Source organism: Pipistrellus hanaki (genome assembly GCF_964339955.1).
Source record: "Pipistrellus hanaki genome assembly, chromosome: 1".
In the NCBI taxonomy this organism is placed as follows: Eukaryota; Metazoa; Chordata; class Mammalia; order Chiroptera; family Vespertilionidae; genus Pipistrellus; species Pipistrellus hanaki.
Window position 1 is genome coordinate 119,572,674 of NC_140503.1, and position 25,315 is coordinate 119,597,988.

At 38.6% G+C, this 25,315-nt stretch overlaps 1 protein-coding gene across 6 annotated transcripts in view; it reads left to right on the plus strand.

The window, feature by feature from the left end:
• The window catches only part of SLC39A12 (solute carrier family 39 member 12), a 60,615-nt gene that overhangs the window by 7,566 nt on the left and 27,734 nt on the right, over window positions 1-25,315 (plus strand). For 2 of the 6 annotated variants that reach the window (XM_084894658.1, XM_084894656.1), the window contains exons 2-8: window positions 1,082-1,363; window positions 5,541-5,748; window positions 9,683-9,855; window positions 13,243-13,414; window positions 17,862-18,034; window positions 21,174-21,326; window positions 23,860-23,967. In XM_084894658.1, the coding sequence (XP_084750784.1) occupies window positions 1,082-1,363; window positions 5,541-5,748; window positions 9,683-9,855; window positions 13,243-13,414; window positions 17,862-18,034; window positions 21,174-21,326; window positions 23,860-23,967 (1,269 nt within the window). Of the gene's footprint in view, window positions 1-1,081; window positions 1,364-5,540; window positions 5,749-9,682; window positions 9,856-13,242; window positions 13,415-17,861; window positions 18,035-21,173; window positions 21,332-23,859; window positions 23,968-25,315 lie in introns of all 6 variants that reach the window. The other 4 variants (XM_084894655.1, XM_084894657.1, XM_084894660.1 and 1 more) reach the window with 2 other exon arrangements.

Sequence of the window (25,315 nt, forward strand, 5' to 3'; positions counted from 1 at the left end):
CTTCCCCACGTAGCAGGCTTCACATTGGCTCAGGCCTGCGTATGCAAATTAACCTCCATTTTGCTGGGTTAATTTGCATACTTACTCTGATTGGCTGTGGGCATAGCAAAGGTAAGGTCGATTAGCATTTTCCTCTTTTATTAGTGTAGATATGCCAAATAGCTCATTTATCATTTTTAAAAATTTTAAATTGCATGTTTGTTGAAATTATTGTATCTCGCGCAAAGAAACTTCAGAAATAAATAAGTGATGAAAAAATCAATAAAATATATTATTAGAATTAATTTCACCATTCCTTTTTACTTTTTAAAATGGGGCCACTAGAAAATTTAAATGATATGTATGGCTCACATTTGTGGCTTGCATTCTATTTCTACTGAACAGGACTGTGTGGGAGAACATGGGATGGAGGAGGGGGCTTTCAACTTTAGACAGTGTGTTCTAGATTCATCTTCCTCCTAGATGAATCTTTCATCTTTAGACAGTGTGTTCTAGATTCATCTTCCTCCTAGATGAATCTTTCATCTTTAGACAGTGTGTTCTAGATTCATCCAGGAGGGAGTGGCACTTTAAGCTGAGATGAGGGAGGTGAGGAGAATAAGAAGACCTGAAAGATGGTGGGAAAGAGCTGGGTGATGGACAGACAGAATCACAGGGATAGAAGTTTGCTGAGAGAGGTGGAGAGAAGCTAATGTAATGTCTGGGAGGCAGGAGCCAGACCAAGGAGACAATGATAAGGAGCTTCAATTTCATTCTAAATATAATGGGCCAATGCTTTCAACACCAACGAGTCAGCTGGTTTTATTCAAGGTAACAAATGGACAACTTGTGGCACTGAAGGAGGAGATAGAGGGACCACTCTTAGGGAGTAAGGATGTTCTGGGAGGATGTCATTGTTCCATAAAAATCCAGCCGTGGCTTATTTGAATCTGATATTGGGCCTACTCAACCTTCCCTCCTATTGGTGGAGTCATAAGCAATGGAAACTGTGGTAATTAATGTTGAAGGACTATTGGCTGAGTTTTGTCTCTGTTTTTGTCTTTGTTTATGCTTCCTCATCACCCTCCTACCCCCACCCCAGTGCTTTGAACCAGATGCCCTGCTGCTAATTGCTGGAGGAAACTTCGAAGATCAGCTCAGAGAGGACGTGGTCCAGAGAGTTTCTCTTCTCCTCCTCTACTACATTATTCACCAGGAGGAGATCTGTTCTTCAAAGCTCAGCATGAGTAACAAGGAGTTTAAGTTTTACCTGCACAGCCTCCTCAGCCTGAGGCAGGATGAAGACTCCTATTTCCTGTCTCAGAACGAGACAGAAGATATCCTGGCTCTCACCAGGCAGCACTTTGACACTTCTGGAAGCCGGGTAAGGAAGGCACAATTGCTCACTGACTCTGCTCCTAAGATTCAGTCTCAGAGCCTGATTTTTCATCCCTTTATTCCTGAGACATTCAAGGATTTCTAAGGGAAATAAGCATTTGTGTTTTTTAGATATGGTTGTTAAGTGACATAATTTAAAAATCTAAGTCTAAAATGGGAAATGTAGTGACTAATTGTTTTAAGATGAGTGTGAGCCAGAAGTTGGGTAGGTGGGTGGGTGGGCAGGCCAGGAACTGGGCAGCTCTTTTTTCCTGAGCTCCCACACTGAGCATGACAGTGTGTGTAGCCACTTTCAATCAATCTCCAAGGATTGACCCATGGTGGTCAGGGCACTGTGTCTATTTACCTTGCCTTCCAGGCAGGGAAGGAGAAGGCAGACCAGTTTGAGAGACATGAATTTAGTAGTTATTTTACCAAAGACGATGCTTGTATAAAGCATCATTCATGACAGTCAGCACAGATCTTATGTCTTTTGTGGCTGTTGATTCATGCTGCATATGTTCAGGGGTCCCTTCAACAACATTTCTTCCCCTTCAGTTCCTACTGTTAGGAAAGGGACCCTGCTCTCTTGTTGCCTTCATTTCTATCCCGGCAGAAGCTGGCCTGCCAATTACCATTTTGCTTTCCTCTTTGTGGTGTGACGTTTCAGCAGATAAATTTCTCTGATCATAAAAAAAGTTTTTCAAAAGCATATTTTCTGAAAGAACTAGCTGAGAAGCTACCACCACATTTAGAAGAGTGTGAAGAAACATGTTTGTTTTTTTCTCTTGAAAATATTTATTGGCATGTGAGTTGCTATAACAAGAATGTCATAAACTGGGTGGCTTCTATACAACAGAAACTATGAAAAATCACAGTGTTGGATAGTGGGAAATCCAGGATCAAGGAGCTAGACAGATTCAGTGTCTGGTGAGGACTTCCCCCTGGTTCAAGATGCCATCTTCACATTATATCCTCATATAATGGAAGGGGCAGGAAGCTCTCCAGGGTACTTTTATAAGGGCACTAATCCCATTCAGGAGAACGTCGCCCTCATGACCTAATAACTTTCTAGAGGCCCCCACCTCCTAATACCATCACATTAGGGATTAGGAGTTCATCATATAAATTTTTGGGGAACACAAACATTCAGACTATGACATGTAGAAGTGAATTTAGTTTTTGACCGCAATTCTGTCTCTCAGGAGCCCAAAGTTATTAGTGCAATCATGTTGCTGCTTAGAGGCCGGCATATATGTCTGCAATTTGCTATAAATACGTTTTTAAAAATAGGGTTTCTTCAAACAATTCAGTTTTGGGTCTTTTGTTTGATTGTTTGTTTTACTTAAATAAGGAGGTGTTCCTACATATAATTTCTTCACTGCAACATTTATATAACACAAGGTCAGTTCGGATTAGGCACTAGAATTTTAGTCATCCTGTTATTGCCTTTTGATGCAGATTAAATGGAAACCCAGATTTTAAAAAGCAGGTGATATGTGTATATTTAATACAGATTTCTGTTTTTTCCCCTCCAACATATACTGCATATACCTGGGCTCCCAAGTGTTAGTGAGATTAAACATTCCTAGAGCAGAATAAAATAATCCAATATTATGTGTAGACCTGCTTTATCCAGTCAAAAAGAACTGAGCTCTTATTGAGGCGTAACCCTTTGCAAGGCCTTAGAACAATTACCAGCTGGAGGAAACCACTGTCTCCAGTTCCCGGGAAGAGTACTTTAGCCCATTCACAGGGGCTAGGAAGTCAGTCAACCAGACTTGCACAGGAGGCCTGTTGACACCTCACTGCAGGAAGCTGCTCTCTCCAACTAAAGGGTGCTGGCAGGCCAGGCCCACAACTACTACGGTAGCATTTACGGGTCTTGATCTGCACAGAACTCAACCTCCATAGGTCAAACCACTGAGAGCTGCTCTCGGTGGGTTTTAATCAGCTCACCAAGAGAAACAACTTGACAACCTAGTACTCTAATCCAGTCAACCACCCAGTAGCCCAAAGAATAATCGTCCCTCCATTTCTTCATTCTCTTTTGTCCTACTACTCTGCTTTACCTTCCTGAATCAGTCTTTTAATGCTCCCATCTCTCTCTGCTCTTTCCATGTTCTGCCACTTCCATGGCAGATGAGCAGGGATCTAACCAGTTCTCCACTAGCCCTGCCTGGGGAACAGGCATCATGACCACATCCTAAGGATTTTGGGGTTGGAAATGTTGGTTGGAAATTGAGTTCTTTCTTCTCAATGTCACATTGAGACTGCTACTCTTTACAACCTCCACGGATAAAGCACAGCTCTATGAGGTTTATACTATCTGTTACTTCAGTTTTTTGTTTTTTTTTTATCCATGGAACTTCTGGCTACTTCTTCAAATTTATCCAAAGTTGGGTTGCTGATTCAGTCTTTCAGGCTGCTCTCTACCACAGATATGAATATACTCTTGCCAAGCTCAGCAATGACAAACTTAAAAAAAAATCCAATTGGCACTTTTCACTCCTTGTCCTATGTCGCAAGAATGCAACATAGACACAATGATCTCCTCTTGATTCTTCTCTTGATGAACTGACTTTCTCCTTTTCCTTATAGCCGAGCTTCATGAGGGAACTATCTTTCTTCTCTCTCATTCTTTTATTTTAAAAATACATTTTTATTGATTTTTAGAGAGAGAAACAATGATGGTAGAGAGAAACATAGATCAGTTGCCTCCTGTATGCACCCCACACCAAACCGGAAACCTAGGTATGTATTATTAATAGAATAGCAGAGATAGTAGTAAAGCCTTATCTGTCTGTCCCAAACCTTATGCTATGGAACTTCCTTTGATGATATAAAAGTCCCATTACCATTCTAGGTTTCAATCTATTTCTTTTCTGTTGCTGTTAATCCTCATCCAAGGATTTCCACCCCCCCCCCCAATTGATTTTTAGAGAGAATGGAAGGGAGGGGGAGAGACAGAGACATTGAATTGAGACATATCAATTAGTTACTTCCCACACATGCCCTTACTGGGGCCAGGGATTGAGCCTGCAACCGAGATATGTGCACTTGACCAGCCTTGAACCCAGGACCCTTCAGTCTGCAGGCTGACACTCTAACCACTGAGCCAAACTGCCTAGGGATCAATCTGTTTCCACATACAAGAGGAAGAGTATTGAAGAACAAGGGCTGTGGAGTCAAATCTAAGTATAAATTGGGACTCTATTCTTTCTTGGCTAGGTAATCTGTGAAAAGAATTATCCATTGGATGGAGTTTTGGGAGAATAAAAAGACAGTGTATATGTAATGAATTCAGCATAGTATCTGTCACATGGTAGGCACTAAATATATATTTAAATAAATGAATGGGGCCGAAACCAGTTTGGCTCAGTGGATAGAGCATCGGCCTGCGGACTGGAAGGCCCAGGATTGGATTCCGGTCAAGGGCATGTACCTTGGTTGCAGGCACATCCCCAGTGGGGGGTGTGCAGGAGGCGGCTGATCGATGATTCTCTCTCATCGATGTTTCTAACTCTCTATCCCTCTCTCTTTCTCTCTGTAAAAAAATCAATAAAATGTATTTTAAAAATAAATAAATAAATAAATAAATAGGAATGGTATTGATATACAAAGTAAAAAGAAATTCAAGCCTTTGGGGAGCTCATATTTTAAATGAGGAAAATTGCTATATGCATGAAAAAGATCGTATTTCATATGTCCTATGTCCCATGGTAGTTCAAAGAACCCAGACACTATGCTATCTTTGATTTGTGATCAGCACACACTGAGCTTGAGACTAAAGGCAACTATAAAAAGGGATGTGCTCTGTGATGATACAAGGCAGCAGAACCAGTGTAAATTCAAGCTCAGGAACAGAGATTTGAAAGTCATTACTGCAGGCTGTACCTGAAGCTGGAGAGAATCCACCAAATGAAAGGATGTAAATAGTAAAAACAAGAGATCATGGAGAAGACACATCTTTGTAGGAGTAATGAGAAATGTTAGATAAGCAAGTATTTTCCAAACAGAGGTATATCTCAGACTAGAAAACAATGGTAGCCATATTTCCACAGATAATTTAATCCTCTTTTAGATGAAGAACTAGTCCTGGTCCTTGGGGAAATCCCAGAGACATTTTAATCAAAATGCCTTCGGAGGTTAACATTTTCATCTTACTTGGTATCTGATTTCAGTGCATGGAAACCAAAATGCTGCAGAAAAAGTCTGGAATACTAAGCAGTGACGGTGCCGATGAAAATACGCTTCCTCAGTTGGCGGCAACAATCATTGCTTTATCTCTTCAAGGTGTATGTCTGGGGCAAAGAAACTTACCTTCCCCAGACTATTTTACAGAATATATTTTTGGTTCCTTGAACAGTACAAATACTCTTCACCTATCGGGTAAGGATTTTTATTTTTTTATTTATTTTTTATTAATTTAACTTCCAAGTCACACCTACTAAACAAAATGTGTCAAAAGAAAACTGATGCTTTCGGTGACTAAATTTGTCCAGGCACATTTTACATACCATTTTTATCTTAGCTTGTAGTATGGCAGCTCTGGTGACCTTTTTAACAAGCATACTATGATAATATTTATGTGATGCTGAAGCAAAAATATGAACTTAGCTCATTTCAGCAGGGGTGATGAAATCATAAATATGGAGCCAAGGGGAGAGTTTTTAATGATCTGCCATGGCAGTGACTGAACACTTTCCTATTTAGTACATAGTGCTGAGGCAGGGGTGGCAAAATATTGTGTAGATTGCCAAATGGTGCAAAAGCATTGGTAGCAGTGTACTTGTAACCATAAAAGTAGGCATTTTAATTTTAAATAAAAGTAATATAAAATATCTGTTTTGGCTACATCCATGACTGCCAGGTATTTGGGGCTCCAAGATGCCAGGAATAGAATCAGAATATCTGTTTTTCAGATTTATTTGTTCTTGACAAGACATTAAAAGTGAAAGGACTTATTTTTTGAATCTGCATCAAAATGCCCAACTTTGCACACCAAGGGGTCCTGGTGTGTTGTATAATAGCTGGTGCTGCTGCCAATGCACTTCCTTTTAGGAAGGAAAGAAAACATAATGGAAAGGAAAACACGAATTTACTAAGGGATCAACAATACCCTCATGATCTGTATAAATCTCCCAATTTTGAAAGAAGGGATTAAGAACTAGTAGCCATACAATTCAGTGTTGATCTTTCTCTAGACATGTTTGCACAACAAATTGAATGACAGATGTGTTTTTCTTTTTAGAAAAATATATTTTATTGATTTTTTACAGAGAGGAAGAGAGACAGATAGAGTTAGAAACATCGATGAGAGAGAAACATCGATCAGCTGCCTCCTGCACACCCCCCACTGGGGATGTGCCAGCAACCAAGATATGTGCCCTTGACCAGAATCAAACCTGGGACCCTTCAGTCTGCAGGCTAATGCTTTATCCACTGAACCAAACCTGTTTCAGCAACAAATGTGTTTTTCTACAACTTATTTATATTTTGTGTTAAAATGAAAGTTGAAATACAATAAAACCATGTTACCTAGCTGTCATAAGTAGGAAAGAAACTAGGAAAGGCATGTTATCCTGAAAATAATTTTGATATGAAAACCAGGAGTTGAGAAATTGTAGCAATAAAATTTCCATTTCAGAGGAAGGCATGCAATGATTCCATTTTTCAAGTACTTTAATGAAAAGTCTATGCCACTGGAGGGCTTGATCACTCCAAAAAAAAAAAAAATGAAAGAGACTCATATTATAATACAAAATACAGTTAGAGGTAAGCTATGCTGTAAGGTTAAGGCCAGTTGTTTAAATATTAATCATTACGTATTCTGGTTAAAGCACCTAAATATTGTAATTTCTCATAAGAGATACTCAGTATCACCCATCTTCCTAACCCCCCCTCCCATCTGGCAACTGTCAAAATGTTCTCTATATCCATTACTCTGTTTCTGTTCTGCTTGTTCATATATATTTTTTAGATAAAATTGTTGATAGATAACTATTTATTGCCATTTTATTATTCACATTTCTGATCTTTCTTCTTCTTCTTAAAGAAGACCCTTTAACATTACATGTAATACTGGTTTGGTGGTGATAAACTCCTTTAGCTTTTTCTTCTCTTGGAAGCCCTTTATACACCCTTCTGATCTACATGATAATTTTGCCGAGTAGAGTAATCTTATTTGTATGTTCTTGCTTTCTATCTCTTTGAATATTTCTTTCCACTTCCTTCCCACCTAACAGTATTATGGGAATTCCATTATAGATAACTAATGTTTTCCTCTTGCTTCTTTTAAGATTATCTCTGTCTTTAACTTCTGGCATTTTAATTATAATGTGTCTTAGTGTGGGCCTCTATGGGTTAACCTTATTTGGGAATCTGTGCTTTTTGGACTTGTATGTCTATTTTTGTTGTTATTTTTTTCAAATAGGTTTTCTTTAAATTGAATTTATTGGGGTGACATAATTATATTTCTATATAATTAATAAAATCATGTTTCAGGTGTATAATTTTATAATACATCATCTATATATGGTATTGTTTATTCACCACTCCAAAAAAATCCTGTATTATTTTCTCATTGAGCTCAGAGAACAAAGGAGAAAAAAAAATTAAGAGTCTTATATTAACCCATATATTCACATTTTCAATGGCATTCATTTCTTTCTGTGGACTCAATTTTCCATTTGGAATCATTTCTTTTCACCTGTAGTGTTTAGTAATTCATTTAGTATTTATTGTAAGGCAGATCTGCTATCAACGAATTTTCCCATTAATTGTTTGCCTGGGGATGATTTTATTTCACCTTCTGTTTTGAAGTATAGTTTTGCTGGATATAAATTTTTTTATTGAGATTATTTTTCTTCCAGCACTCTGCATATGAGTCCATACATTTTGGACTCCATTGTTTGGATGGGAAATCAGGTACTAATTGTACTGATGTCCCCTCTTATGTGATGGGTCATTTTTTTTGTTTCTTACCATTTTTAAGATTTATCTTTATCTTTGACCTTAAACAGTTCAACTATAATGTGTGTGTGTCATTTTGTTATTATCCTACTTGATATCGGATGAAACCTTTGAACAAAAGCCAGGGCTAGACTTTTTCTTTTTCTTAAAAAATCTCTTTTTCCCCCTCTCTTCTTCAGATTGAATTATTTCTATTAATTTGTCTTCAAGTTCAATGATTCTTCCTTCTACAATCTCAAATATGCTGTGAGCTACTCCAGTGACTTTTTCATTTCAATTATTGTATTCTCTAACTCCAAAATTTTCATTTGAACTTTCACATGATGTTTATCTCCTTATTGAAATTTGCTTTGTTGATTTATTGTTGTCATAATTTTATTTAATTCTTTAGTTCTTCTAACATACTTATATAATAGATGCTTTGAATCTTCGCTAAATTTAATATCTAGGATTACTCAAAGACTTATTATTAACATTTCCTCCCCTGACTCTGCATCACATTTTCCCATTTCTTCACAAGCCTCATGATTTTTTTGTGGAAAACTGGTTGTTTAAAATAAAATATTGTAGTAACATTAGTTTGAAGTTTTTTTCTACCAGTAATGGCAACACTTAGGAATATACAAGAGATATTTTATTTACAAGTAAAAATATGGATAAATTCAAAGAATTTCACCATTATATGTAATTATTCTCTGTATCAATTTGTAGAAGCTGATGGCTGTACCAAGGGAAACTTAACTATAATCTATGAACTAGTAACCATACCACAATAGTATTAGCAAAGAAGTTCTAGTTTGTCTCTACAACCTCAACATTTTTTCATTTCCTTTTTCTTTTCTGCATGAACACTTAAGAGAAAAATAATTTGATTGATTTAAGTACATTAAAGTTTTTAATCAACTTAAAGTTATGTAGTGCCTCAGGGGAATACATTTTCTAAGGATTGGACCAGTTTCATCTTTTATTTACATTTTTATAGGGAACACCATTGGCACTCCATTGGTGGAATTGCTTATTTCATCTTTTCCAAGATATATATGGATATTGGTTCCTTCACAAGATCTTGGCTAAGTTTTGGGGCTGAACCAAACTTCAAACTTACAAAGATGTTCCCACCATATATATGTGCCCCAAAGCTTAGCCAAGATCTTGTGCAGGAACTAATATCCATGTGAAGTACAAATGTTATTTATTATTGTTCAAAATAAAATCTTTTTTTTATTAGAACATAATAAAATATCATTAGAACATAATAAAATATCAATGCTGTGGTCATGTGAAATTGTGTTGGTTACGAAATTGACCTGTCTTTATTCTATGTGACACTGACTTTTTATAAAATTTCTAGAACTAGACCAACTTCTCAACACTCTATGGACCAAAGGTACCTGTAATAGAAAAGACCAAGTCCATCAGCTTCAAAGGAATAAAAACAATGTAACAATTCATGATAGGAGTTTCCCTAATCTATCTGTGTCCACGAACCAAGAGCCATTGGACGGTCCAGTTTCCTGGGATCAGGTATTGTCATTATTCCTCTTATATCTCCATTTGCCACTGTCAAAGAAATCCCAGCTCTGAAAGTGGCATAAGAGTTGTAGAAAAATTAAATGATAATATGTACTTTTCTTAAATGTAAGAATATTTTATTTCCACAGAATGTTCATTTCCCCCCCTACTGTAAGTGGTTCTCTGCAAACATAAACATGAGACCAAGATATTTAAGAGGATAAGATATACTAGTATTACTCTTTCCTCCCTTGGGTCTATGTTGAATAATTGAATAATTAATTTAAGCCTTTACTATGTGCCAATCACTATTGTGGGCATTAGGGATATGGAATTGAACAAAAACAGGAACACCTCCTATGGAGCTTGCAGGCATAGAGGGTAGTGGGAGGATATAGACATTACACAAATACTTACAATACTAGTGGATGAATACTTTAAACTTAGATTAGATTAATTTAGATTAGAATATAAATAAATTACTTTGGGCTGTGAGCAACAGAGAAATATTTGTATGATAGGTAGCACTGAAATGGCTTTTGAGAAAAGGTGATATATACTCTTATAAACATATCCATATTTCTTAAAGTTGTATTCCAAAATACATTCACTAGTGTACTGTGATGCTTCTTAAAAATGGGTGCTATGGTCAAATGAGCTTGGGAAATACTAGAGATAACACATTGCACTGTTTTAGGAAGTCCTTTAGTAAATAAACTCCTTTATTCTTATTTAGTCTAGCATTTCTCAAACTTTGACCATGGAATCCTCCCCTGCCCTAATCATTTAAAATAGAAAAAATTTGATGTTCTAGGGTAATAGCTTACATATATTGAGTACTTACTATGTATTAGACGCTGCTATTTCACCTACATTGCCTCATTTAATTATCCTATCTAATAAAAGAGTAATATGCAAAGTAACCATCACTCCATCGCCAAGATGGCAGCACCCAGTTCCCTCAGCCCCACTGGAGTCCCCCAGATCTGCGGGGTGATGGGGGGAATAGGAGGGAGCGCGACCACTGAGAGTGGGCAGCGTGAGTGGCCTGGCAGAATGCTTGCTTTGTCGCCACAGTGATGAGGCAAGCATCGTGCCCAGCCGCAAAGAGCCTCTGGGCAGTGGGCACGAAGTGGCCAAGCCCCGCAGAGAGCTACTGGCACATGGATCTGTGCACAGGGCTGCTAGTTATAACTATAAGAGGCTAGGTTATATTAATATGTCTTACAGATGAGAAATGGAGGCATAGAGCTAATAAGTAATTGCTTAAATTCACAGGAACTGAGGATTTTTACATAGGTTGCCTGATAGCGTATTCAGTGCCCTTAACAACTATGCTATTGTTTAGGAAACGTTGATTTAAATAAATAAAAATTGGTTTTGTTATTTGTATCTCAGATATTCTTATTGAGCACAATCTGTATTTTAAAGGAGTACAATTCCTCACATATTCCTAACATTGCTGAATGCTGTTCCCATAAGTGATGAATACATGATTGGGCAGCATCCTGTAGTTTTACTGTTATACACTTAAAAAAAATAAATTTCTGAGTCTTTTTTACTTTTATCTTAAAAGGTATCTATTTAAACGGACTCCTTCAGTGCTTATTATGTCAACTGAAGGTGACAAGAGTTAATGCTTATATTAATCCTTGTTTGTGAAGTCTCTTTAAAAGTTCCCAGGGCTAAGGTTATTATTTCTTTTAAATCCTCACGTGAGGATATTTTTCCATTGATTTTTAGAGAGAGTAGAAGGAAAGACAGAGAGAAATATCGACGTGAGAGAAGCACATCAATTGGTTGCCTCCTGCGTGTGTCCTGGGCTCAGGCTGGGGAGGAGCCTGCAACCGAGGTACGTACCCTTGACCGAAATCGAACCCAGAACCCTTCAGTTCCCAGGCCAATGCTCTATGCACAGAGCCAAACTGACTAGGGACTAAGGTTATTTTATAAAAATTACTTAAGACATGCATTTTCTAATAACAATAATAATAATTTTTTGTGCTAACTATGCAAAATAAACAAAACAACTTCTACATTTCTCCTCTGTCACAACATATCACCTTCCTTGTGCCTCTAGATGAGACCCTAAGATAGGAGACTAGATCTGAGGATCCTTCCTATTATATTTTATTTAAATATATATATATATATATATATATATATATATATATATATATATATATGGTGTGGTTTAAGAAGAAATGTAAAACAATGACCTAAATAGCACAGAAACAGCAAATAAAGATCAAGAGCACAGGAGCTTACAATAGAATATTCAATTTCTTGGCAATGAACTGGAGAAAGATGCATGGCATTCTGTTCATGTTTTCCTCTCCACTCTTATTTACCAGTTAGACATCCTCCAATAAGAATATTTATTATGGGGGTTCATTACCAAAAGTTTCTTGCTAGTTTCTCTTTTGGTTGTCAGTACTTTTAATGAAATAATTATATCCCATTAGTAACAAATGATACAAAAGAGAATAGTCTCTGGTGATTTTTTAATTTTTTTTTTTTTTGATAAGGAAAAAAAATCACAAGTTTCGTTTTCTGATGTTGCTTCTTGTAGCAGATCCCTTTTGGAGTTCTTGCCCAGTTGCTTGCTGGGAGACACCTCCCTCTGCCACAGGAACGAGGCTGGCAGCCATGGTTAAGCAGCATGATCCTACCTCCTGTCTCATGGGCAAAACTGATTGAACTGGATGGGGGTCCGACCCGAGAGGGCGCTTCTGTGGCTCTGCTGAAGCCATCAGGTCTCTGTCAGGACTTGCAGAACCAATTCAGTCTTGGATTTTGGGACTGAAAGTTCGCTTCACTGTTGGGGCTTATATGTCCAGGTGTTTTCTATAAGAAAAAAGGCCAGTCTGAAAAATAATAGATATAGGCAGAGGGGAACAGAAGGGAGAAGATAATGGGCTCTGAAGAGACAAGCCTTTTAAATTACTGATTAAAAAACACACACACACCTGACTGATTGTAGCTAAAGATCACAAAGGCATTGTAATGGAGTCTTATTTCAATGCGCCAATGGAACTGTGCACCACCCTCACCCACATATTAAAACTTTTTAATGTAATTTTCTGAACCCTTAATACTTTTGAGATAGACAAATACCTTGTGGCATTTTTTAGAGACCTGCTTATTGATAATCCTCATCTCTTATAAATATGTCTATACAATATAAAAATTGCAAAGATTTAGGTAAGTATCAGTAGACAAAAACAGTGATTTCAATAGTGTTTGTGGAGAAGAGATGTCAGTTGACAAATGCTGTGTCAACCAGCTGGCATGTAATTGCTCAATGCTACAGCTTCGTGCGTCCGTGTTAGCTAGCATGGCAATTGATGGTGAGTTCGCGTACTGAGGTTAGTAACAACGTGTGTTTTTCCCACACAGACCTGCTTCTCTGCCGGGCAACTTGCGGAGATATTTCTACAGAACAGCCTCTCGCCTATTTCTAAGGAGGACTTTAAGCGAATGAGTCCAGGGATCATCCAACAATTGCTCAGCTGCTCTTGCCAGCTGCCCAAGGACCAGCAAGCAAACCTCCCGCCTACCACTCTGGAGAGTAAGATCTGATTCTTCCCTCAGAAAGTGGATGCACCCAATGTGTGTAATAATAACCGTAAACCAGGCACTGTCCCAAGCATTTTACATTTACCAACTCATGTCAACCCAACCTCCCTGAGAGCGGGGTAATTACCCCCATTTTACAGAGGAGGAAACTGAGGCACATGGAGGTTAAGTGACTTGCCCAAGGACACACCTTGGGCAAGTGTGTAAGGGATTCAAACCCAGGCAACCTGGTCCCAGAGTTATTGTTTATTTTTATTAAAAAAAAATCTTATTGTTTAAAATATTACCTATGTCTCCCTCCCCCGCCTCCCACCCATTGACCTTTTCCAGCCTGCCCCTGTCCCCCGCCCCAGGCCTTCACCACCCCTGAGTCATTGTTTTTAACCACTGGGCTATGCTAGCTTTCCATGGATATTTATATCTTAAAGTTGATTTGGTCCCCTCTGTGGGACTTAGTTTTAGACCAACTTGGAAGTGCAAAGCTGAGAGGTGGCATGGTGTGAGAGAGGGAACACATGTGATGTTGGAATCAGAAATGCAGAGTAGAGTCATGGCTTCTATCCCCAGCCAGCTCTGTGACCTTCGGCAATCTCCTTATTTCCCGGAGCCCATCTCTTTTTCTGCATGGTGGGATAGCAGTGGTGTCTCACAGGGCTTCCCATCCTTTCCCACATTATGGCACATGCAAAATAAATAAATAAATAAATAAAAGTAAAAAATGAAGCACACTGGGGTAAACCAGAGAGGCTGCTCTGGCATGGAGGTGACAGTGCTGGCAGGTACCAGCCTCCCGGACCTGGCTGCACTCACCTGAATCCCATTGGATCAGAGCAGAAGGCGAGCCCTGCTGTAAGGCTTAAAAAGGTACCTGTGCGGTTCAAATGAGGCAATGTATACAAAACTGCGTTTTGTGATTGAAAGCACTGTGTATTTAAGAGAAAAAATAAAGGTTGCCTACGAAGATCCATGATGGATAGGAAAAATTGACAGTTAACACATGCAACTTTAAAATATTACCATTGACTTGAGGGTTCTATATTTGTTTTTTTTCCCCCTCCCCAGTTACCTTTCTTTTTCCTTGCGATAGTCTGTAGTGCCTATAAAAACTGAATTGTTTGACTACTCACTTCTAACTCCCAGCGGATTCTGCAGCATTTAGAGACTCATTTAAAGATTTTAGGTGAACAAAAACATGCTAGGCCTAAGTAGCTAAAACTCCACATTTACCGAAAGGGGAAAAGCTTTATTAAAAGTGAGCAGCTAAATAATTCAGTGCCTGTGGTCAATGATGACTTAAAAACGAGGAGGCAGACCAACCATGGCACCTCGAGCTTCCGCGAAGATGTCTGTATCCCCCCTCTTGTCACGGTGTTTGGTGCACACGGGCCACTGGGGAATGGGTTTACGCACTGAAGATGCATGGAAACGTTTTTATCTTTCTAATGGCCTTCTAGACCCTTCTACGGAATAATCTTCCTAAGAAAAATTCAAACAAATCACACTCACTAGAGAACATTAGTGTCCTCAATTTAAAATGTTGCATTATGTAACAAAAGGGCAAGGTTTGTATTGGCCTTCTGAAATTACAGAAATACAAGATGAAGAGGGGAGGACACAGGGAGATGTTATTGAGAAAACAGTGTTCTGTGTGGTGAAATTCAATCCCTAAGCATCACCTCCAATTCGGTTTCCAGGAAAAAGCGCTATTACCTCGTACGATTCAAGTTTTAGACCTATGCAAAGTAGCTTCTCGGGAATGGCTAAGAATTTCATTATTATGTTCTTTTTAAAATATATTTTTATTGATTTTAGAGAGGAAGGGAGAAAGGTAGAAACATCAGTGATAATCACCAAACGGCTGCCTCCTGCACGCCCCCTACTGGGGATTGAGCCACAACCCGGATATGTGCTCTGACTGGGAATCGAACCTGTGACTTCTTGGTTCATAGGTCAATGCTCAACTACTGAACCACCCTGGCAGGGCTATTCTACTCTTTTTTAAAATCAAATTTATTGGAGTGACATTCGTTAATAGAATCATATAGGTTTCAAGTGTGCATTTCTAAGACTCAACATATACCATGATCTGTATGTTGCATTGTGTGCCCAGCACCAAAGTCAAGTCATCTTGCTATGTTAAGTTCTATTGTAATGATGAGAAACATTTACATAGCACCTGTCGGTAAGTCACCTAACTCCGATTCAATGCCAAGGGAACTGGGGTGAGTGAGTTAGCAGAGTCCGATGGCCACAAAAGCCAGAGATTTATGGTTTTCAGAAGGCCCTCCGTATGGAAGCAGGTGAAATGTGACTCGGAGAGGACATAAAAACATCTATAAGCTTTAAAGCTAGGAAATGTTCATCCTCTTCCAATGCCACATGGTAGCTGCCCTCAGGACAAAGGTGGTGGTGGTGGGAGAAGGATTGCAGAACTTGAAACGTTGCCGCTTACCTCTGAAATGTCAGACCCTAATTTGTTTTTGTGAGTTCTTGCCATTTATGATCTTTTGTAGCTACCCTAAAAACGTGGCAACTTGGAACTTTATTAGGGACCCAGGTTCCCATATTAAACTTCAAAAGTCTTTATGTTTTACATGAGAAGACTGACATTCCCACATAGAATCTATTTGTGGAAGAATGGGATATGAAACTTGGTTAAATGTATCTAGGGATTTTTTTTTTTTAATAACTTAGGTATTCTTACTAAATTAGAACAGAATAAAACTTCTAGGTGTATGACCATTCCAAACCATTTTTATCATTTTTAAAACTTTGTGTTAAAAACACACACATGGAATTTATCATCTTAATTATTCTTAAGTGTATCAACAGGTCAGAGTATTAAGTATTTTCATGTTGTTGTGCAATAGATTTCTAATTTTTTTTTTAATCTTCTGAGATTATATCCATTGAATAACAACCACTTTATAGTAGATTCCTAGCAGAGGAAGAATGGTGATGAGAGTGAGAAAATCAAAGTTTAAAGTGTTTTTTTGCCTTCTCTGAATATACCACCAACTCTATTTTAATACTACACTCCTATATAATTTAGAACTTAAAATCAATAAGAGTCATAATTATAATTAGAACTTACAGTTCAGTAAAGGTCATCTTAAAAAAATCACAAGCCTATTACCATGTTATCAGCTAGAATCATTAATATGATCTGATGTTCCAGAACAGTACAAAAATAATGAAAATAGGCTATTTTATGTAATAGCTAACTTTAAGATGATAGCTTCCTAAAATCTACACTGGACTTTAAAGAATATGATAACTACATTGTTTGACTTAACTTATCATTTATTTGTATGTAGTCACTAAAGGTGAATGACAGTTTTTGTAATTACCTTCTTATATTGTTTATAAACAAGTTTTCCATGACTTACTAATATTGTCTAAATACGTAGAAAGCAGAGTATTTGTAACCAAAGGGAAATGGCGGCTTGTATAACACTCTTTCTCCAAATCATTTATATATGACTCTGAAAGTCATTTTTCTCTCTATTAATCTTACTCTTTCTTTCCTCCTCTTTTCTTCTCCCCTCATGCACATTTGTTTTTGTTAGAATAATTTAAAAATTGTACTTTTTGAATATTTTTCAAAAAATCTAGAAGCTAGAAATGTGGAATAAATTTGGAGGTTACAAAATACCATTGCAATAATTCAAAATGTCGGTTGTCCAAATTTATTACCAACCCCTACACATTCATTGATCAGTTTTTACCAGCACAATCATTCATGTTAGTCATTGAGAATAACAAACACTTTTAACATTACAAATAGTTTTGAGAACCTTTGGAAGAAAGTACTCATTTTGTATACAAACACAGGTCTCCCTTGGCCCAAACAGCAAGCTCCCATTGTAACGCTGCTGCCTTGCCTTCGAAAGGTTTAAGTGTGATTAGATGGGTATCGTTACCACCACATGGAGGTGGTAGTTTCAAGTGAGAGGAATTAATATTTCGGGAGTGGGAGGTAAGTTAGGTCCTTGCTTGCCACAGTGATTTTTTTAAAAAGTGTTTTAAGTGATTTTAGAGAAAGAGCAAGTGAGAGGAAGAGAAACACTGATGAGAGAAACATTGATTGGCTGCCTCCTGGTGCATGCTCCCCACTGAGGGTTGAGATCCAAATCTGGGCATGTGCCCTGACCAGGAATCGAACCGTGACCTCCTGGTGCATAGATTGACACTCAAACACTGAGCACACCAGCCCGGGCCCACAGTGAGTTTTTAATAAGAGGTCATTGAAGTAACTTTAAAGGAATAGGGTTATTTGGTGAAAATCTCATCATTAAAAATGAAAGCATTTTACCCAGTATAACACATAAAACAATTTCATAGCCCCATATAGACTATTTAGAAAGACAGCTTTCACCATCTGAGGCACTAGCAGAGGGTATGAGCACTGACTGTTTTGCATTCTCCTTCCCACTTAGAATACGGCTACAGCACAGTGGCTGTGACCCTGCTCACGCTGGGCTCCATGCTCGGGACAGCGCTGATCCTTTTCCACAGCTGTGGGGAGAACTACAGGCTCATTTTACAGCTGTTTGTGGGCCTGGCTGTTGGGACACTCTCTGGGGATGCTCTGTTCCACCTTATCCCTCAGGTAAGCTGTGTTTGTTTCCTCTCCTCCCCCATGCCAGATAGAGTAGGTCCAATTTCTCCTTATGTTTAGCTATTGAAGGTACTCATGCAAACTTTCACAGCAACTTGCATGAGTAGACATAGTGGCCAGTGTTTTCCATGGAAATGAATATTTTTTTTCCTGCAAAAAACCTGTAGGAAAAAAGAGATGGGCAATTATGTTCACCACATTATGCTTATTTTTGAAATAATAACAATAAAAAAAAATAGGTGACCAGATGTAAATTCCTACTAAGAAAAAATCAGGAAGCATTTACTAATTACCGGTAAATAGACACGAATGGGCTGTAAGCATTGCACTGGCTTTTCTCCAGTCATCAGTTTCATCTCTGCTCCTCTCTGCTGTCTGCTGGGCGGGGAGGACTGCATCTCCTCAGGCCCCGGCAGGCTGTTGCTGCTGCTGTGGTCAGCCAGTGTGAGGCACAGCGGGAAAGTGCGGGGAGGAGGGATGAGTGGCAGGGGTATTTCTTCCTGCCCCTCCTGGCTCTGGTTCTTGCTCTAGAGTCTAGAACATCGATTTTCAATCCATGTGCCATTGCCATTTAAATTGCAAATTTTAAAAATGCAATATTTAGTCAGAGATACTGACCTCTTTTCCCTTAGATTGTCAAATTAAAAAAACAACAACAACCAATACAATAGCTGTTGGGTGTGAATGAATCAAAATTATACCTATTTTTTTGTCAAATCAGCAGAAAAAATATTTTTGTTGTTGTGCCACAGAATTCTGGTAATTAGTTTACGTGCCACGAGATGAGAAAGGTTGAAAATGGCCCATGTAGCAGCAGCAGTTAACCTGCAGCCCCATAGCTCTCACCGAGGCCTCCTCCCCAGCTCTGCCTCCCACCGAGCTTCATCAACGTTATTTCCAACCTCTGCCTTTCCATCCCTGAGTGCTGATGGTTTCCGGTCGAGACAAGTTTCTGGTTGTCTTATCTTCCTGTGTCCACACCCTCGGCTTTGCCTGTACCTCCGTGATGGTAGCATCATTAACCTCGCTTCATTGGGACCCTCATGCCCAAATGAGCACATACAGATCTCCCTTAAGGGAAATGCAAGCACCAGGAAGTTGGCTTTCTGGTGAAGGCTTTTAAGGCTCTTTATTCGTCAGAAATGAAAGACTAGGACCTGAGATGCAAACCAGCTCAGGCAGCAGGGTCTTCAGATGAGGGCATATCTTTCCTCTGCAATCTCTTGTGATGAACAAATGCTCCATCCTCTCAGGAAGTCTGAGATGCTAAAATTTTCCACATGCCTCTGGCACTTCCCTACAGGGTCACTCTTGTTGCTCAGAGGCTCAATAATTATGAGATGTTCTGAAAATTGCCAAGTGAGCATTGGAGAAATGAAACAAACCATTATTAGTTTTAATTTCCCCCTGTAATCTGATTTTCTGGGGATATTTCAGGGCTTCTTGGCCCGAGGCGGTGGCCGAGGCCTTTTTTCTAGGTCACCGCCGTGACTGCAGAGTTGTTCCCTCCCAGGATCCAGGGGAAACGGCAAAGGGATTTAAAGGCCTCCTCTCCAGGTCGGGGTGACATCGCTCCAGGCAGCAGGGGTGGATTGGGGTGGGTGCGCCTGTAGACTGGCTCTGCAGAGACAAGGCAAGTGGGGAACTGAAAAGATGAGCTGAGTTTCATGGAATCTGGAAGGCAGTTTTATTCGAGAAGCCATATGAGGACAAAAGTTATTGGGAAGAGGAAGATGCAGTTACAAGGGTGGTGGAAAGCTAGAAAAATCAGTGAGGTCCCTGAATGTGATCCATGACAAGGGTTCAAAGGGCTGCAGAGAAATGACCCCCCAAAAATGCCATTTAGCTAAATTTATTCCACTTAAATATGTTCGTTTTATTCCAGGATTGTGTTTCTTTCCTGTTCTGTAATATTACAGTATTCTCTGTATTATGAAATAATGGTAATTACAAATATTAGGTGGGTATCCTTTAATGTCTTTACCAAAAGAAAAAGTTAACCAACATATGTTGGTTTTGTAACTCAATGTACATGCTCATTCATGCTCTTGTAAATATATGTTTGCACACACAAATATCTAATAGATACATATACATATGAATATATACATATAAAATGTGTGCAGATGTAATTTGTTTTCCTCTTTTTAATGGTCAGTAACACCCTAAATGCGGAAACCACTGAGCTATTTCTTAAATTGCCATCTCCCGGGGAAGGAATATGATACATAATGATTACTAGCTCATAAGAAATTATGAGGTTAACCAATGGAATGAGTCAACCAATGGGATGAGCCAGCTGGAGGAAAATTTCTAATGCTTTTCTTTCTTTTTTTAATATGTATTTTATTGATTTTTTACAGAGAGGAAGGGAGAGAGATAGAGAGCTAGAAACATCAATGAGAGAGAAACATCGACCAGCTGCCTCCTGCACATCCCCCACCAGGGATGTACTCGCAACCAATGTACATGCCCTTGACCGGAATCAAACCCGGGACCTTTCAGTCCGCAGACCGACGCTCTATCCACTGAGCCAAACCGGTTTCGGCCCTAATGCTTTTCTTGTGTCTTTTTGTGTCCCAGGTTGCTGAACATATAGTATGCCTTTAACAGAAAATGTCTTTCAGGCCGATTTTTTACTTCTCTGAACAATTATTAAAAGTAATCTTTAATTGCAATGGGGCATGGGGAAAATAAAGGCCAGATGAAATGTACCTTTGCATTTGTTCTGGATATTTATAATACAGTGACTTGTTATAAGGCATTGCTATGCAGATATTTTTGAACCCTTGGAAAACAATTCAGCTAAAGGACTAAGAATGTATGAAAATTTAGGACACTTGCTGAAATAAGCTTAGACTTTATTGTGTTCATAAGCAGAAATTACTCACAGCTCTCCCTTCTTTCCTCTTGTACACATTTTATTTGACAGGAATTAAATCCTGTGGTAGAAGTGTTTATACATCTAAAAGCAAGCTGAGCTTCGAATTATTTCAGGAGTTGTCATGGGTTGCCCAGAATGAAAGTTGAATATATTCAATACTGGACCTACAAATTAATATTTAAATCATAGAACATTATTTTTTTTTTTATGTGTCTCTCTCTCTCATTTTAATTTTTACTGTTTTAGGTTCTTGATTTACATAAGCAGGAAGCCACAGAGTCTGGGCATTTCCATGAAAGCAGAGGTCACATTTGGAAACTGTTGGGACTAATTGGAGGCATCCATGGATTTTTCTTGATAGAAAAATGTTTTATTCTCCTTGTATCACCAAATGTCAAGGTACAGTTTAAATCTGATATATCCTTTGCTTTTGGGCTTCATAATATCCATCTTTTGTTGTACTTGTTCAAAAGTGATTGACGTTTCCATGAAGATGTCTGTGTAAGTGATGAGGCTCTGATTTCCAGCATGCACAGATCATTCTGACTTCCCTGTAAACTCAGTTACTAATCTTTGAATCATCTGTAGCTGGCCTGGTGATCTGTAGCTGCAACCTGACCTTCATGGCTAGGTTAGAAACAGGGGGCTATTTCATGTCTGAGAATGAAGGGACCCAGAGGTTTAGCTACCAATCAATGTTTTGAAGGACTTTTCTAATAAAAACCAAACAAGCAAACAAAAATTTTGAAAAGTCAGAAAATTATCCATTATTTTTTATCTTAAGGACATTTAAAAATATTCAAAACAAGGAGCTCAGGAATGGTATTTGTAAGAAATTCTTTCTTTTTAAAAAAAAATTAAGCTTGAATCATTGCTTTCATTTGGGCTTGTATTTGATTAATTTCTACATATATGATGAAATATAAAACACAGTGTGGTTAATTTATGATTTTGTTTTTTTGCACCAATAAGAAAATAGTTGTACTGTTTCATGGATGGTTAAGTGGTAAATACTTTTGAAAGACTCCAGGGGATTAAAATAAAGCAAGTTTGTTTTTTTTTTTTCAAAGTCCTTATGCTCTGCAGTCATCTATGGATTTTTCTTAACCCTGACTGCACTCAAGCCAAACTTTAGTAGACTTTTAAAATATCACTACTTCTTTATTATCATTCCTAAGTGTATTAAAAAATTCTACTTTATGTATCAAAGAAAGATGGTTCTGTAGATGGGTAGAAGGTTGCTAGGTGGCTAGATGTGTGATAAAAATAGGAATAGCAAAATGTCAACGACAGGACCAGGAAGTAGATGTAAGTGCGCACATTATAGTTCAGTCCATTTTTCTGTATATTTAAAAGTTTTTATAATAAATAGATTCTCAACAGAATCCTGAAAAACAATTCTGATGTAAATGAAGCAGGTTTGTTTTTTGGCCTACAGCCCAAGATAGGATGTGATTTAAGATTGACAATTCAAGCTTCTGTCACATCTCCTCCTAAAGAAGTTTGAGACATTAATTTCCACAAAAGGGGCTCTAATCTTAATAAACCTGAAAAAAAAAAAGATACTAGATCTCAACTTATACACAACTAGAGGCCTGGTGCACACAATTCATGCATGGGGATGTGAGTCCCTCAGCCCAGCCTGCACCCTCTCCAATCTGGGACCTCTTGAGGGATGTCTGACTGCCCGTTTAGGCCTGATCCCACTTAAATGGGCATCCCTCTCACAATCCAGGACTGCTGGCTCCCAACCGCTCGCTTGCCTGCCTGCCTGATTGCTCCTAACCACTTCTGTCTGCCAGCCTGATCACCCCCTAGTCACTCCCCTGCCAGCCTGATCGATGCCTAGCTGCTCTCCTGCTGGCCCAATTGCCCATAAATGCCCTTCCTGACAACCTGATCATCCTTGTCTGTCCTCCCCTGCTGGCCTGGTTGCCCCTAATTTCCCTCCCCTACTAGCCTGGTCTCCCCTAACTGCTCTCCCTTGACAGCCTGTTTGTCCCTAACTGCCCTCCCCTGCAGGCCTGGGTCCCCCCAACTGTTCTCCCCTGCAGGCCTGGTCACCCCCAACTACCCTCCTTTGTAGACCTGATCGCCCCTAATTGTCCTCCCCTGCTGGCCTGATTGCCCCTATCTGCCCTCCCTTGCAGGCCTGGTCCCTCCCAAATTCCCTCCCCTGATGGCGATATTGTGGTGGCCATCTTGTATCCACATAGGGGCAGGATCTTTGACCACATGAGGGCAGCCATCTTGTGTGTTGGAGTGATGGTCAATTTGCATATTACTCTTTTATTAGATAGGATATATTAGCATCCATGGGCTGGGAAAACTAAATTGCTAAGCCAACAAATCTACCCATGTGCAATAACGAACATTTAACCAGGATGAAAAGGAGTGAAATAAAATCTGAAAATGTAGCGTTTATTTAAATTGCCCTTGTATTTTTCAGGGAACTTAAAATAAGTTTTAAAAACATAATTTTAAGATTCATGATATTGTGTAAAATAAAAAGAATGCACATGTTTTAGAAGCTACAAGTACTTCTAAAATCTGGAGATTTTTATTTAATAGTTTTAGGGTATAATACAGTTTCACTTATCATCCTTTTGGTATCTCTATCAGAAAAAAAATCAAAATGTAATTTTTCAGTAAATAAAAATGACATTATAAAAGCCACCCCTGTTTGAGTCTTTTAAAATTCTTGAAACTGCATTCTTAAAGCATTCTGAATATGCACGAAGCAATCCTGTGCTTCTCCAAGGTGAGGGATTTTAGCAAGTATTTGTCACAGTGAGATTTTACCATCATTCTTTTTGTGTCACCCACCATTTTGGCCAAAAAGCAAATGTTAAACACAACCATGGAACTGACAAAGGCTGCACATGCATTCTTTCACCCTCAGAACTAATGTCAAATCATCCTTATCCCGCAGAGCGTGTCATTGGTTACTGGGCATGTGGGACATTCCCACCACCCTGCACTCAGCTCCGAAGTCAGTGACCAGCCAGGCAGAGGCAAGTCCGCTTCAACTATCCAGTTGGTAGGTTATTGATCTGAATTGTTTTACTAGTTTGATGACCTTTTTCCTGTTATTCCTTGATTACTAAATTAAAAATCAGTAGGGTATATATAGAATCCACTCTTGACTTACCTATATTCTTGACCATAATGAATAATTTGGAAAACTTTGCCAAGCACCTGAAAGCTGTTTTAAAGTGTAAAAAACATGTTCCATAGATTCAAATCTTTGCTATCTCTACCAATTTGAAACAAGTATGGATTAGATTGATATAATATACAGCAACTTAATGATTTGGTTGACAAGTTTTCATGAACTTAATGATTCAGTTGACCTTTACTTAGTTTTCCATTCTGAGTCACCCTTAGCCTTAAAATGGCTAGGCTAGGTGGATGTAAATGAGTGTTAAACAAGGAGTTAGTGCATCTCGGAGTGGGGTGTTCATTTTGCAATGCAGATGTCTGTCTGCCCAATGGGATGTCTCATTTAGTGCCTTCTGTGGCATTGCATTTTCCGTGACAAAATGGTCCATATGAATTCTCAAAACACAACATCCAGTCAGGTTCAGAACAGTATTTCCATTCTAATTCTCAAAGTACAAGTAAAGGAACAAGCAACATATGAAAGTAATATGTAACAGACAGAAAACATGGGGGGATAAGGGGTGAGTTTTATGTCTGTTACATATTACTTTCATATGTTGCTTGTTCCTTTACTTGTACTTTGAGAATTAGAATGGAAATACTGTTCTGAACCTGACTGGATGTTGTGATTTGAGAATTCATATGGAGGGCTTTACAGTTCAAGGATAGATTCCTAACAGAGTAGAGATAAGTAAGCTATTCTGAGACAGTAACACAGCAAAACAGAAGTGGAGCAGTAGATTGCAGAACTAGAGCTAATTCAAAGGTAGGAACACAAAAGTTCCTTTAAAAGTAATTTTTAAAGCCCTATTGTGTTTAATTTCACATGTGGTTGGAAAGAAGATAACTTCAGGCTGAGATTAGTTGTTGTTGTTTTTTTAAATATATTTTATTGATTTTGTACAGAGAGGAAGGGAGAGAGATACAGAGTTAGAAACATCAATGAGAGAGAGTCATTGATCAGCTGCCTCTTGCACACCCCCTCCTGGGGATATGCCCGAAACCAAAGTACATGCCCTTGACCAGAATCGAACCCGGGACCCTTCAGTCTCCAAGCCGACGTTCTATCCGTTGATCCAAACCGGTTTCGGCTAGTTTTAAAATCATTCTATTTGATTGAAGGGTCCAAAACCGCAAGATGTGTATAAGAGAATCTCAGGCTAGCTTAATGAGTTTGGTTGTATTTGAATATGCTTGTTCATTAATAATATATTCACCATTCCTTT